Source organism: Tribolium castaneum, chromosome 9 (assembly GCF_031307605.1).
Source record: "Tribolium castaneum strain GA2 chromosome 9, icTriCast1.1, whole genome shotgun sequence".
NCBI lineage: Eukaryota > Metazoa > Arthropoda > Insecta > Coleoptera > Tenebrionidae > Tribolium > Tribolium castaneum.
In genome coordinates this window covers 10,783,393-10,797,806 of record NC_087402.1, presented here as the reverse complement: position 1 = coordinate 10,797,806, position 14,414 = coordinate 10,783,393, and the positions used below count along the sequence as shown (strand labels likewise).

The following is a 14,414-nucleotide window of genomic DNA, read 5'->3' as shown; positions in this document are numbered from 1 at the left end:
TAGTCCGGATATTGTTCGTTTTATTTTTGTATCAGGATTTGCAGTGTCGCTGTGTTTTTTCAAACGTTTGTTTTTTTATTTGTATACACGGTATGTTACATCTGCTCATACATAGCCCACTGTGCATTATTTTGCCATCAGTATGCTAAATTATTATTAGAGTTGGACAGGAGTGTTTGAAAACGGTCCCGCTTTTCCAAACATGAAGCGACTTATTTAAATTAATTAATTTTCGGGCGGCCCTTTATGTTTTATCTATAAAACGGACTCGTTAAGGACATTGCGTCAATTTAAATATTCGTTCCGCTAAGCCCGAAAGAGGAGCATCGTTTTGACGCACCGCTGCGGCCTAAATTGAGAACAAATTTGTTTGTTCTGTGAATAATTGCTCTCATTTTGTCTAATTTCTCTTTAAAAGGGTTAAAACGCTCCGGCGTTATAGTGAAAGCACATTTATAACGGGAGCAGCACCGGAACTATTATCTCAATATAATTATGGAGCGGGGACGCCTTCCACGCCAACAGAATTTTTGTCAAAACTTCTTTTAGCTAAATACAAGCCTAGACTCCAGCCATAAATAATAGTTTGGCATTTGAGCTATTTATGATTCCGCAGAGCGAAATGTCATAAGTAGGGCAATATATTTTAAAGCGTCCGATTCCGTTGGGAATTGTTTTAAAAAGTGCTATCATCGTATGGTCGCGTTGATATGAAATTGTTCCGGTGTTTTAGTGACATCGATCGCAATAAAATTAGCGTCAAATGTCGCGTTTTATAGCGGAAGTTATTAATCGCAGAAAGGTAATCTATTTCGATTGTAACAACATCGGTCAGCATCGCCCTGGTTGTAAAATCGTGATGCTATTTCGCTAGGAAGAAGCAAGAGTTCCGTTTTAATAAATTTGGCACGTTGTTGTCGACGTTCACCAGCTGTGCTGCATAATTTTCGCGAGAGGCTTTTATTGTAACGAGGCACCTATTTGGTATTTATAAATAATTAAGTGCGGCGCTCCCTAAAGTTTGGCGAAGTATGACAGATGACGAAAGGGCTGAGCGCACACGTTATTCAAGTTCCGACATTAATAAGAGAACATAGCCTTGAGCTGCGTGAATAATGGCCCAGTCCTGGCAGGAGAGCATGAACCAACCAGACAGGATTATGCCAGATTAACATAAGACACAGCTCAGCTTAGCGTTGTTTTGGCAGTGAGTAATTACGGGACGGTTTTTCAGACGGATGCGATTTTTTTAAATTGCATTCGAAGGGTCACAGACATTTTTAATCTAAATCTAATCAGAACGTCGACACGACGGAGGAAATTTACATCAACACATTGATCAAATATCGATCCTACTTCCACTATCTACAAGCCCAACGAATTTGTTTGCTTAAGATACATAGGTACTAGACAAAATTGCTAAGACGAGGTTAACACGTATTTTTGTGTAAGTTTGTTGAAAAAAATTAAATTATAAATTCATACATGTCATACTAACATATCCATTCGTTTTCAACAAGTTGTAATTGATTTTCTCTTATTTATACTATTTATGCTATTATTTATACTTGGGATCTACCTATTCAAAATTGTCAAATAGTATTTGTAGTTACGCAAATGCAGATCCAGAATTAGTACATCATCAACTACTAATAAATTATGATCATTTTTCAAGAATAAATTAATCCAGTAAATTGGTTCGTCAAATTTTTCGCAAATACCAACATTCATGGATACAAACCACTTTCGATCAAGTTTGAAAAACCTTCTTAGTGAACTCGGAACGCAACTTCAATAATTTATTTAAGAAAAACCACAGGTTTAAAATAAATTTTATTAAGGTAGAATTTATTTTAGGACAATCTTTTACTAACAAAATTGCCGTAATAGGGTGTCATTTGAAAAAAAATTGAATAACTAGAAAACTGAAAGGAATTTCGAAAAAAAAATTCTTGAAAAATGATCTTGTTTCCAAACTTTTGTCGCTGTATGCCTGATCATCGGTTTCATCCTTGAACATTCCATCTAAAATATGATTATCCTTGCTTTGAATTTTTTTGCCTAATTTTATGTGGTGTTTGGGAATGAATTCAATCTAGATACCAATCTATTTTGTTTTCTTCACAAGTAACAAGTAATTACTTTAGCAAAATATCGTAAAATATTAATATACAATTTCAATACACGGTTTAAGGACCACGTAGCAAATATGCTAACGAGTTATGTCGCTCTTCAATCTTTATATGTCAATATAAATTTAATCAATTTTAAACTCAAGAAAAAACTATTCTAAAAAATCACTAATTCTACCCATTATTGCCTACTGCTTTATTATAATACTATCCCTTTCTCGACACGGTTACAGACATTTTCATATAATTCTTAACATTTTTTGTTCAGAAAAGAGCAGTTATATCTTCAACACCATCTTATCTTCGTGACTACTATAATTTGTAATAGTAATAGTTTAATTAACTCAAACTTAAAATATTTACTAATTTACTTTATTTTTATTCAGCTACGTTTTATTGATCCTTTACTTATAATGCAATTTTTATTTACAGTAAATTAAATGCACAATTCAAATTGCTTCTTTTAGTGAGAGCCGGTTTATAGAAAACTTTGTTAAAAATTAACAACGCGAATGGGCCAATCATATTTGTTCAATTTGGTCACGTGATTGGTTAATCAGGCATTTAATTGCGAATGAAATTAATGACGCTTTTATAAACCGGTCCTTAATGTTCTTTTTTTTCACAATTTTATGTAGGTAGACAGCACCTAAAAAAACAATATAATGTTTCATCAAAAATTTGTTATTCATTTTTACTTACTTTCTTCTTTTTTTTTTGTCATGTTTTCATTTAACTTTTAAAACATTATATTTTTTTTCTTCTTATTAAATTATATTAATTATAATATATTTTATATTTTTCTTATATTTTGTTTTCGATTATGCTTTGTACTGGCTTAAGTTGAATAAAGATCATTCATATCCATTTTTTTATCACAACAGCAAAATTGCTTTTGAAGGAAGAAAAACAAAACTTACCGGTATCGTGTCGGGTAACCCTGAATGCACATCCTGAAAATTGATGTATTAATTATAAATGAAAATACATTAAAGATCGTTTCTTAAAAATAATAAAGTTGATAAACAAAACTCTTAAATAACCATTTATTTAAATCATCAAAAGAAATATTACTCCAAGTTTCATGTGTTTCCGTGAATCACATTTGAGAATTTTATATTTTTATTTCTGTATAATCTTTATCCTGACTTGCACAGAAACAAACTGATCGTAAAAGTTAGTTACACAAAACCATTAGCCTTGTAATGGTTTTGTGTCACTAACTTTTCCGATTATAGAAAAGACATATAATATTATAATTTATGCTTCTGCTTATTTTCTTTAAGGTGAAGTAATCCTTAACCTTTTTCTATTAGTTTATTTTTAAAAAACTGTATAACGGCATAGATTTTGAGCATTTTTGCATGCAAATTCCGCCGAAACAAAACATCTGCAGTAATTAGTAGTGAACCGGAATACCTCCGTTTGAATGTTCTTCAAAACTCGAAATACGCGGAAAAGAATAATTGAAAAACAATTATGCAAAACAGTGTTCGTCTTTATCGTATTGTATAAGTAGCATCGGGGGTATTATTGAACCTGGAATTATAAACGTGATCTCTGGCAAATGCTGCAATAAAACTTTTTATAAATTGCCAACAAATGCCTCAATTTAAAAGTTATCGATTGAGGAATTTAATCAGACTACGAAATTTGCATTTGCTAAACTGAGTTTTTTGACATACGAATCAATGCAAAACTTGGTAAAGAGTGTTATAATTTAGTAGGAGAGATAAGGTTTAAGTGCACATAACCGGCATTATTTTAAATGTGAGCTGCTATCTGATTTTCCCCGCAACCATTGAACTCCTGAGACCGGATAGTTACGACTTCATAAAGATACAAGCTAAACTCTGAGCACGTCTTGAATGAATGCGTAGTCGCATTGAAACGATTTCTTATTGTGCGAAAAAGGATAATTTTTGCAAACGAAGTAATTTTAATGGCGTGCGACATTACGAGCACCATTTCGAATTTTAGATAGTTCATTAGTACGTTCTGTATTTAAATCATCGGGTGAATGAATGCGTAGGGTCTAGCTAACCTGATTATGCTTTTACGTGAAACCCTTTGAACTGAAATTTGAATCCTTTTAGTTTTTACGTCTGGAAAACTTAAAAGTTAATGAAGAAGAAATTGTAGGTTAATTGTATACTAAAACCTGCATGAAAAGCTTTCTAAATGTTAATATCGCCGGCTTATTTCACTGTTTGAACATTTTTCTGAATTAACCACTTAAATGATAATGGAAATTATCCAAGTGGCTGCAGTCTTGAGGACTTATTTACCAACATATTTAATAATAACAATTTTATTGTTTCGAGCGCGCGTCGTTCCATTATTTCACTTTTTCCCTCATTATCTAATTATGTTTTATGTGGGTGCGTTTTTATGTTTTTTGCCACAAAGTGCTGTTTTCTGTCACCATTACCACGTTCTTTTATTTCTCGAGCTTTTAATAATACTTTATTTCTATTAATTCCGACACACTTTTATGATAGTTTTACGCCAAAGGAAATGTACGCTGAAAGTTTAATGCAAACATGTTGTGCTTTTGAAAGTTGACCATTACAAGTTTAGCAAACGTGAACGTTTTTCAAAGTAAGGAGTAGAAATCTATTAAAGTTGGCCAAAAGTTAGTTTGTAACAGTCTACTAGCTTGTAGAGATTGAAATTGTTATCAGGAATTTCAAAGAGACTTTCTAATTATTTGGAACTCGGCATTCTTGGGATGAAGTGTGAATAACAATATGCAATACGGATCGAAGCAGCAGGTGATGCAGCGAGCTTTTTTCACAAAACAACCTTTTAATCTCGTGAAGTGAGTCAAGTTGATAAACTTGTCCGTTTTCGAAAAGATTAATGTTGAAATTTAGCTCAAACCTCGAGGCAAACAAATTCTGGCTAATAACACGAATCGGGAGCTAAGCGTTTATGAGCAAAGATTTGTCCGACGTCTTTATTTTATGAGACGCTGAGCATTGAAAATCACTGCATTTCCTCGAATCTAATGAAAAATTTAAGACTTGTGTCCCTTCTCAGCGTCGCGTCGTTAAATATTAATACGGAGAGATATGTCTGTGAAAAAAATACACATTGCGACAGTGTTCCGTACCAGAGCAACATATTGATTCGGCGATAAGGTGGCAGCGAACAATACCTCACTGTCTACACCTTACATGCTCCATTTGCTGCCTTCGATAACCTTAAACTTATGCTATTTTAGGGAGCGACCTCATCGGAATTATAAACGGGAAAAACAATAAATTGTTGTTGCTAAGTGGAGGCGTCGCAAAGAAATCAAACGTTTTGCGCTTTTCCATCGGATTATTCAATTATTCTAAAAGGATGGTTCATCCGCAATTCAATCTCTGCGGTTTTTTACCTGCCTTACTTCTTCTTATCCGCTGCTTCCGTTATCTAACTTTTATCTTTGAAGAAGTTGAGTGAGAGAGCTTGCCGTGTAAACTTCCAACCGTTTCGTTCGCCTCCTGTATCTCATACTCGGGATTAAATAAAGGAAAGAAACAACGTCATGGAATTCTTCTAATGGCTTCAAAGTGGTCATTGTTATGCAGACTCCTTATTGCAAATCTGATACGCAAAACATCGATCTCGCTATTCCAATTTCGTCGAGTAATTGCATTGCAAATCGCAGCATGCAAACTGTATACCGAGGTAGTCATTACGGGATAATCGATGCGTCCCAGTCTACCTCCAAATTCTCCCCCTTTTTTTTAATCGCAAAACCTATCGATCTACTCGGGCGGCGAATCTTCCGTTTATAAATCATTGCGCCTAATGTTCGGCCCATTCGCTGTTAGTTAATATTAAGGGAGTTTATGGGAGCTATGGTTGTACACTTATCCAAACTCCTTTTCCCCAATCATTACCTACTCCCACCGTAATTTGTTAATCCGGTGCAGAAACATGCTCAAACAAGCCGATTAAGTCAATCATCATTACCAACTTTATTGGAGTTTGACGTTTACGTGTATTAATAATTAGCTCGACTATCGATTTCGCCCATTTTCACGCTAAACCGACTTCATACTTCTTGCGAAAATAAACATATATTACACAGGATAATAGTGTATAAAAAGATACTCCCGCTAACGCCGCTTCCTTTGCATCCTGTTTTGTAATGAATGATTTTATTTTACGATTACTTTTACGGTAGGTGCAAAATATGGGCACATAACACAAACAACCCCAGTTTGCATCCATTCCACGAAGAAAAAATAAAATATGATCACCTCATTACCCAAACTAAATCAATAAAGCTTACATTAGTAGTTTGGCTAATAACTTCTAAGTACTGCCTATCAATTATTAGTTGCTATTGAAATTGTATAATGTGTTCGATGAAATAAGGAAAATGATTTTTGGCTTTGGCAAAAAATGTTGAGTCGCTGCTGGAAATGCGGAAATGCGTTACAGCTTTATATAGAAATAATTTATTTCAGTCAACTATAAAACGTTGAATTTTATATATGCCAAGACCTCATGCGACATCTCTGCTATTATTATGTTCGTCCCAATACGTTTCGAAGGCAGAACTAAAAATACTTTGAGAAATATTTATGTAGAAATGCCACAAACGGTAAAAAACTTTCCATTTCAACATAATTGATGAAGGCATCTTATTGATTGCGATAACATCATCACTCCGACGTTTCAAACCTACGTTTAATAAACATTTGCCCTAAAAGGGGGACAAAGAACGGCTGAATGCGTGTCAGCAGCGACATTTTAATAATATCAACTCGCTTTTATTAAAAATAAATTAACTGCATAAGCAGGAAACAACGCGTAAATTTCATGACAGGTATTGTCAATATTTTCGAAAAGACAATCGTATTTTGTAAAATACCACCTCAATGAAGTATTGATTAGATTGTCTCGTTTCGGCCTCAAAACTTTATTTTCTGGTGCTAAAACTGGATGAAAGGTCCGAATGGAGTAAAATTTTATGAAAACAGTCGGGTCTTGTGTGTCATTAAGGCGTTTCTGTTCGCAGCATTGCCGGAAGAGGGCCCCCGAATATCAGGTGGCCGTCCCCGCTATCAAGTTGGTGATACGGTTCGAGTGAATTGCACGTCGGGTCGGTCTAAACCCGCCGCCAATTTGAAATGGATGATCAACGGAGAGCCGGCGGATCCGAAATTCCTCGTTCCCCACAAAAAGATCATCACTGGACGAGAAGGACTCGAGACGACGGTTCTAGGACTGCAGTTTGTCGTGCGTCATAAGCACTTCAAACGAGGAGATATGAAGCTCAAATGCGTCGCTTCGATCGAAAGTGTTTATTCGAGAAGTAATGAAGAGAGTGTTGAGGGCGAACGGCCGCAGAGAGCCTCGGTTCTGGAAAGTCGAGGGACGGTGGCCCCCGCCGGCTCCAGGGCCGACAGGGTGCAAGGTATGTCAACCCAATAGTAGTTTACGTATCAAGTCCGGAAAGTGAGGTTTTACTGGACGTGTAAGCAAATAGCAAATAGCTTACGAGTAACAGTAAAAGATCACTTTCCGAACGTGATGCGTACAATATTTTTTTGCAACCGTGATGAGGATTTATTCATCTCGTAGGAGAGTCTAACGTCATTAACAATTGCAGTACCTCATTCTTCATGTAGCATTTTTGCACATAATTGTACTTTTAATATTTATAATAAATCCCTAAACTTACAACTTCATTGTGTTGTTTTTACCGGACGGGCCCGGGAAAATGGTTTTTTCCAGCATGAATATTATAAAAGTAAAATTTTTATTACATTACGGTTGAAAAAAAGTTATTTATCTTACAGGTGCAGTTTTTTAGGTATATTATACCATTGTTTTCGTACAATGGTATGAGATAAGATAAAATGTCGTATATCACACGTGATCGAAATGTGATTAAAAAGCTCGTGAGAAGTGTCCCACTCGTGAGCAAGCGCACTCATGGGTAAAAATTCTCACTCGCATATAATGATGCATTTCTACCACTCATAGTATAATACACTATTTTATTCTTCGATACTGTAAAAATTTTCGTTTTTTTTTTCTCCACTCGTGAAATAAAACGTCAGATTTACACTTAAAGTCGTTAAATAGATAATTATTTAAATCAAATTAAGTTATAACAGTTATAAAACAAATCTGTTTTATACTCAGAAAATAACTCTTTGATCTCAAAACCGCAATTTATCACCAAATAATTAACAATTAATATTTTGCACGTTTTTCGTATTTCCAGTTGCTTTAAAGATCAGGCCAGGTTTATTTTCTATCACCTTCAACAAGAAAAGAACAATAATGATTCCGAACGATTATTATGATCAGAATCGAGAGAAAAACGAAAACCTGAAATACATTCTTCAGTGGTCGAATCTATAAACGATAATGTCATATGCGATTTCTGCTCTATTTGAGCAAAATTTCGCAACAAAAATGAGTTTCTAATGTAATGAAATGCGCTTAAAAGCAAAAAACAATATTTGCGGAAGAATTTTGCAAAAAATGATTTTCATTTATTTACGAATCTCTAGAGAAACATCACAATTACGTATTTTCAACTTTTATTGGAAAGCTTTGGTTTCCAAGTTGTTCCACAATTCGTAATTTTGGAGCTATTAGACGATTTTAATTTTTCCAAATCCATAAATTGAAATTGACCTAAAACGAGTTGTAAGCACTTTTTCTAGTTAATTATTTATTTCTGAACAAAATTTTGTGGCTTTCGAATTAAAGCTGTGCAAATAATCTAAATAAAACAACTTTATCAAAATTTTTATTTAGGTATTTATCTACAAAAAACAGTAAGATTGAAATAACTTACAATTTATATGAAAGGAATGCATTCTTAACGTAGAAATATCGAAGGATCCCATATCCGTATTTATTCGTGTAAAGCTACGACTCGTAGGTTTAGAGATATTGGATGAAATATGATCGTTTTTTATTTTTCTACTGTACCAAAAATAAATAAAAAAAATTGTAATTTTAAAACGACTTGTACTTTTTTACTTACTAATTATCTGTTTCTAAACAAAATTTTGTGGCACTTGAGTCAAAATTTTGTCAATAACTCAAATAAAACAACTTTGTCAAATTTTTACCATTAAGCAAATTGTCAACATTATAACTACTGAAAATGTATGCCTGTTGGACGGAATATCGTTTAAAAATTCTAAATTTGTCTTCATTGTCGTTCTACGATTCGTAACACTTGTACTCATATTTGCTCCGATTTTTCGCTTTTAAATAATTGTTGGTCGCATATTTTAAAACTGCCAACCAACAGATTTTTTTCTATCAGCTCTAGTTTTTTTGCTCAAATTAGCATTTCTTAAACGAAAGAACACTAATTTTAGTCATTTACTTCTCTGTTGCCTCAGATTTTTTTACTTATGTTGAAATAAACAACATACTGATTTCAAAATTATTAACAGATGTTTTCTACTCGCTCCGGTGTTTGATATCTCGGAGGTAACTCATATTAGCACCTCACGTATATTTCATAAGCTCTAAAATTTGAAATCTACGGTTCAACAGTATATAGAATCATCTGTTTAATTTGCGGCAACAGACAAAAAGTAAAATTTTCTAAACCTGTCAAGGGCCTATCCAGGGTGGGGCAGCTGCCACATCTTTCATCTTTGAAAATATTTAAAATAATAAAAAATACATACATATTTCTAAAAAACATTTTGGAAGAAAAAAAGAAGTAAAGATATTCCCACGCCATCATTCTTCGAGTGATAATATATACAGGGTGATTCAATAATGGCTTAACTCTCGTATGGTAGATAAGGGACGTTCATTAATGATGTCAAATTTAAATTATTGTCTATAATTTACGATTTTATTAAATGTTTGGAATACCATAAAAGGAGAATTGGTGATTTTTTAACAGATATCTGTAATGTTGTCAAGATTTGTCGTTTCCGCTAAATAAATTCAAAAAATTTGATGTGCCAAAGACTGAAACTAAAAATCTAACTTTGAAGATCCTCGAGAGATCTCGAGAAAAAGGGCTCAAACAATTTATGTCATAATTTTTAACTCATTGTGTGTTAATGTCGTTAAGACTGTCCTACCTTTTGTTTTGAGCTTGATAAGTTATTAGACGAAATACGGTCGAATTTATTTTTCCATTTTTTCAAAGATATATAGAATATAAAAAATAAAAATTTATCTAAAACGACTTGTTCTTTTGCTAATTAATTGTTTTTTTCTAAGCAAAAATTTCTGGCAATAGGATGAAAATTATGCAACTAATGCGAAAAAACAACTTGGTCAACATTTTCATTTATTTACCTACCAATAAAAACTATCGAGATCACAGTAACCAAAAATGTATTTCAAAAGTATTCGAATTTGACGTAAAGTTGTCCAAGGATATAGTCGATTTAATTTTTCATATCTCTAACAATACATCAAGGAAATAAGAGAAAATTTTAAACGCCAATAAAAAAAAATTGAAATTTTTGAAGCGATAATTCGTCTTTAATACTTAATGACGACGATACCGAAGACAAAGATTGTTTTCTACTAACAAATTTTTTGTTTACGAGTTCATCATAAAGATTTTCTTTAGTCTCAGCACTTCATCATCAGACTGAGTACCTAAATCAATGATTTTTGTCCAAGCAGGTTTCTATAAGGAATTGAGATATTCAATAAAGCAGGCCTTAATTTTTTAAATTTTCTTAAAAAAAAAACAAATTTAATTCTGTTTAAACCACAGGTTGAAAAACAAAGGGTTCCGGTTAAAACGGTGAAAAAGAAACTGCGTTAAGCGGGAACCGTATAATTGAGAGTATACTGTAGTTATCAATTATAAAATTACTGTCAACATAAAAACACATGTCAATATTTTTAAATTTAAAGAGATTGTAGGGATTGCAGTAGATAACCAATCGTAGCTATTTGAATAATCTTGTGTTCAGAGTTGGTGACAAATCTGTAATCCTAATAGCAAACCTAATTATTTGGCAATTGAGATCACTTGATGTTCGCTAAAATCTCACTCGTTCTTTTTTTCTATTTTTGTGGGAGATCTTGAGTCGATTTAATTTTCCCACCGGCCGCATTGGGTAAACGCCCTTTCATTAGGAGAATGCAAGTTTAACTTACACAACAGAATCCACTAATTTGATGTTAAAGGTTACCATGGCTCCGGGAGGTAATCTTACTTACACTCCCTGGAGCAAATTATTAATTCCTCAAGTTCGCCAAAAGCTCATTAATTACTAAAATCACGTGGGAATTCAGGTGGATTGGTTAAAAATGTAAAAAATCGCGTCGTGAATGCTCCGTTTGCTCGTTTCCGGCCCGATATTGGAATTTTATTTGGCGATAAGTGTGTACGATTGAGGTGTAAAAGACGCATCAGAAATATCACGTCAGGCAGCAAGAATTACGAGCCGTCTTGTATTATCCTGCGTTGATAACATTGTCCCGGCGACGACGAACACGTGTGTTGATAGTATCGCTCGAGTGTAGGATGTCGTCCTTTTCCCCTCTTTTAGATCCTCGTGCATGTCGTAAATTTTGAATAAAGTGGATGGTGCAGTGCAGGAAATTTATTTATGAATACTTTTGGCCCGCTTCCAATAAAACATGTTTCTGTGAATTTTGGCTAAGATCAATAATCTGATCATGAAATTATAAAATACGAGAGAAAAATTCATAACTTGCACCTTGGCAAAGCTCGCATCCAGCTGGAGCCACGATGACGGGACTTCCAAGCGCCGAGATTTGCTCGCGAATGAGCTTCAGTTTTATTGAAAACTGATACAACTTTAAGTAGAGCTTCCAAAAAAATGTATTGATAATAATATAAACTGTTAATTCAAAGTGTTTATTTTTAACAAACATCGAGAATGAGCTTCAGTCTTATTGAAAACTGATACTTTAGATAAAGCTTGCGCAAAAAATATTGAAAAAATAAACAGCTAATTGAGCTCTAAGCCAAAAAGCTCCGGAGTGTAGGTCAAATAATAGCTCACCTCAACGTGTTTACTTTTAAACATCCTTGCCGGATAAATTAGTACAGTTGAGATAGAGTACTTCTTTTTGGAATCCTCGACAATGCTATAGAATCAGCTTGGAAACCAACTATTGATTTTGGAAGTTTGCGCTACTTTGATGTTGGGGCAACCATACATCTATTGTATTTGATCAAGTATTTCAACATGATGCAGAGAGCAGAGCCGCAAAAGTATTAATAAGAGTTTTTCAACGTAAACAATAAGCATTCCGAAACTTGTCATTAATTTTTTGTTTTTATTTCGAATTCAGTTAAATAGGGCAACTCCTTGTTTCTGGCATTTGTGTAATTGTCTAAAAATAAAATCGACGATTTTTAATTAGGCATTAAGGTTTTATGGGCCTTAAATTTTCTATTATTAGGCGTTTAATTGCAGAGGTAAAGTTGGCGTTTTTAAATCACCTGTATCACACAATTTTAAAGCATATTTTAGTAGTAACAACTTAACTTGTAGCACGAACGCGTGTTTGAGTTATTTATTCCGATAAAGATACGTGTAATACGTATTGATTTTTCAACTAATTTACTATTACATGAGGCGCGTTAACAAAAAAATAAAACATTGAGGCAGCAGACAAACAAGTCGCGTTTTAATAACTCACTTCCTGCGCCAATTGTCTCGAATTAAGCTTTTGTTTCACAAAACACAAGTAGCGGTCGTGTTTTCTTAATTTGTCTCGGGTCTTATGTTGAAGAATACTAATTGATATATTTTTTCCAGCCGCAGGAAGCCGGAAAGCGTTTCTCCCTCATGTTTCCCTCGTCGCGATGTGTTGTTTTTTACTCGCATTATGTCCAAGGTAATTGTGTTCTCTTGATCAGCTTCTTGCTAATAAGCCAAAGACACTTGTGTGAGTGATATGAATTTAACTGTTGCTTTGTACATTCCTTTATTATTGCTTTGTTTTTCGTCCTGTTAAAGTTTCTGTAGTTTCATATGGCACTAATTTAAGAATTAAGCTTTAAGTTCGGTATATGTTTATAAAATGTAGCCATTTACTATTGTACATATCTATAATTAATAAATGTTTCCAACAATCAAATCACTCTTCTAGTCGTATCATTTCGGGCATCGAGCTTGCCATTTTTATCCAGAAATGTAAGTATCATACCTAGATTGTAAATTTAAACGCTTTGTTCCATCAAAGAGAGGAATTGAGCCTTTAAATGATTATGTGAGCACACTGTTCATGTCATTGTAATTAAAGAATTTTCCATATAATTACCAAAATTAAGGCTAGTCTGTTAATGAAACTGAATACGTTTATGATTTAAATTTTAGGGAAAAAATTGTATAAATATCTCAAGTGTTATGTGCATATACGAGAAAACACGTTAGCGCTTAAGGTTTATCTTTGATAATGCACTTATTTCAATCTAAGTCCCGCATGAAATTTTTTGGACAAGATAAGTTTTGATTGATTTCCGTTAGCTGTCTTAGTTCCTGAAATTTATCTTGCCAAAATTTCATGTTACTTTACATTAAAATAAATCCCTGTGATGAAAAAAAATTGTAAGGTTGACGACGAGGTCAATTGGTGGTTAATTAGGACGAGTCGAACGCCTCGTTCGACTATAACTAAATTTATATGTAGCGAAGATTAATTTTAAATATTGTGTAATTACTCTAAAATTAACTAAATGTATATATAACGCATGAGTATTGCTGTAACAATGTTATTGAATTTGAACCGCATCGAGAAGGTTTCTCTCGGTTCGAAATCAAATCCTAACAGTTTAAAAATTACACTTATATGTATTTTATTTTGGAAAAAAATAAAAACGGATTATGGTAGTGGCGGCTTTTATTGGATAAATTTTCAATCAACAAAAGGTTTGTATGTGGGGGGATTAAGCAAAGACCTTCGTAAATTAAAAATGTGTAACACAAACAAAAATGGGTTATAGGGGGAATTATAAAGTAATCCCAGTCTCCATTATCAGGAGGACTTTATCTTAGGTTCGTTATCCCTGATACAAACGCGACCTCTCTGTCTTGATGAGACGGCCGATCCACGAGGAATACCAAAACACTACTTGAAAATCCACAAACACACGAGTCTCTAGATTAAATTCGCCCTGGAGTTTTCTTGTCGATTCGTCTCTTAGTTTCCCGTCATCATGTCGAAAATGTCGTTATCTTCACACTAGAGGATCCGTTGATAGAATAGGAACGACTTAAGGTGTGTATCTAGAATTCATTCATTTCCTGTATCGACACACATCAACTTATATTAAACTAAGCGTAG

The 14,414-nt window shown here is 33.7% G+C and overlaps 1 protein-coding gene across 1 annotated transcript in view; it reads left to right on the top strand.

Annotated features, from left to right (window-relative positions):
- Positions 1–13,960, top strand: part of beat-IIIc (beaten path IIIc) — a 98,479-nt gene extending 84,519 nt beyond the window's left edge. Inside the window, exons 5-6 of the mRNA XM_008194626.3 lie at positions 7,153–7,551; positions 12,887–13,960. Of these exons, the coding sequence (XP_008192848.1) occupies positions 7,153–7,551; positions 12,887–12,969 (482 nt within the window). The 3' untranslated portion in view covers positions 12,970–13,960. The remainder of the gene's footprint in view (positions 1–7,152; positions 7,552–12,886) is intronic.
- Positions 13,961–14,414: the final 454 nt, after the last annotated feature.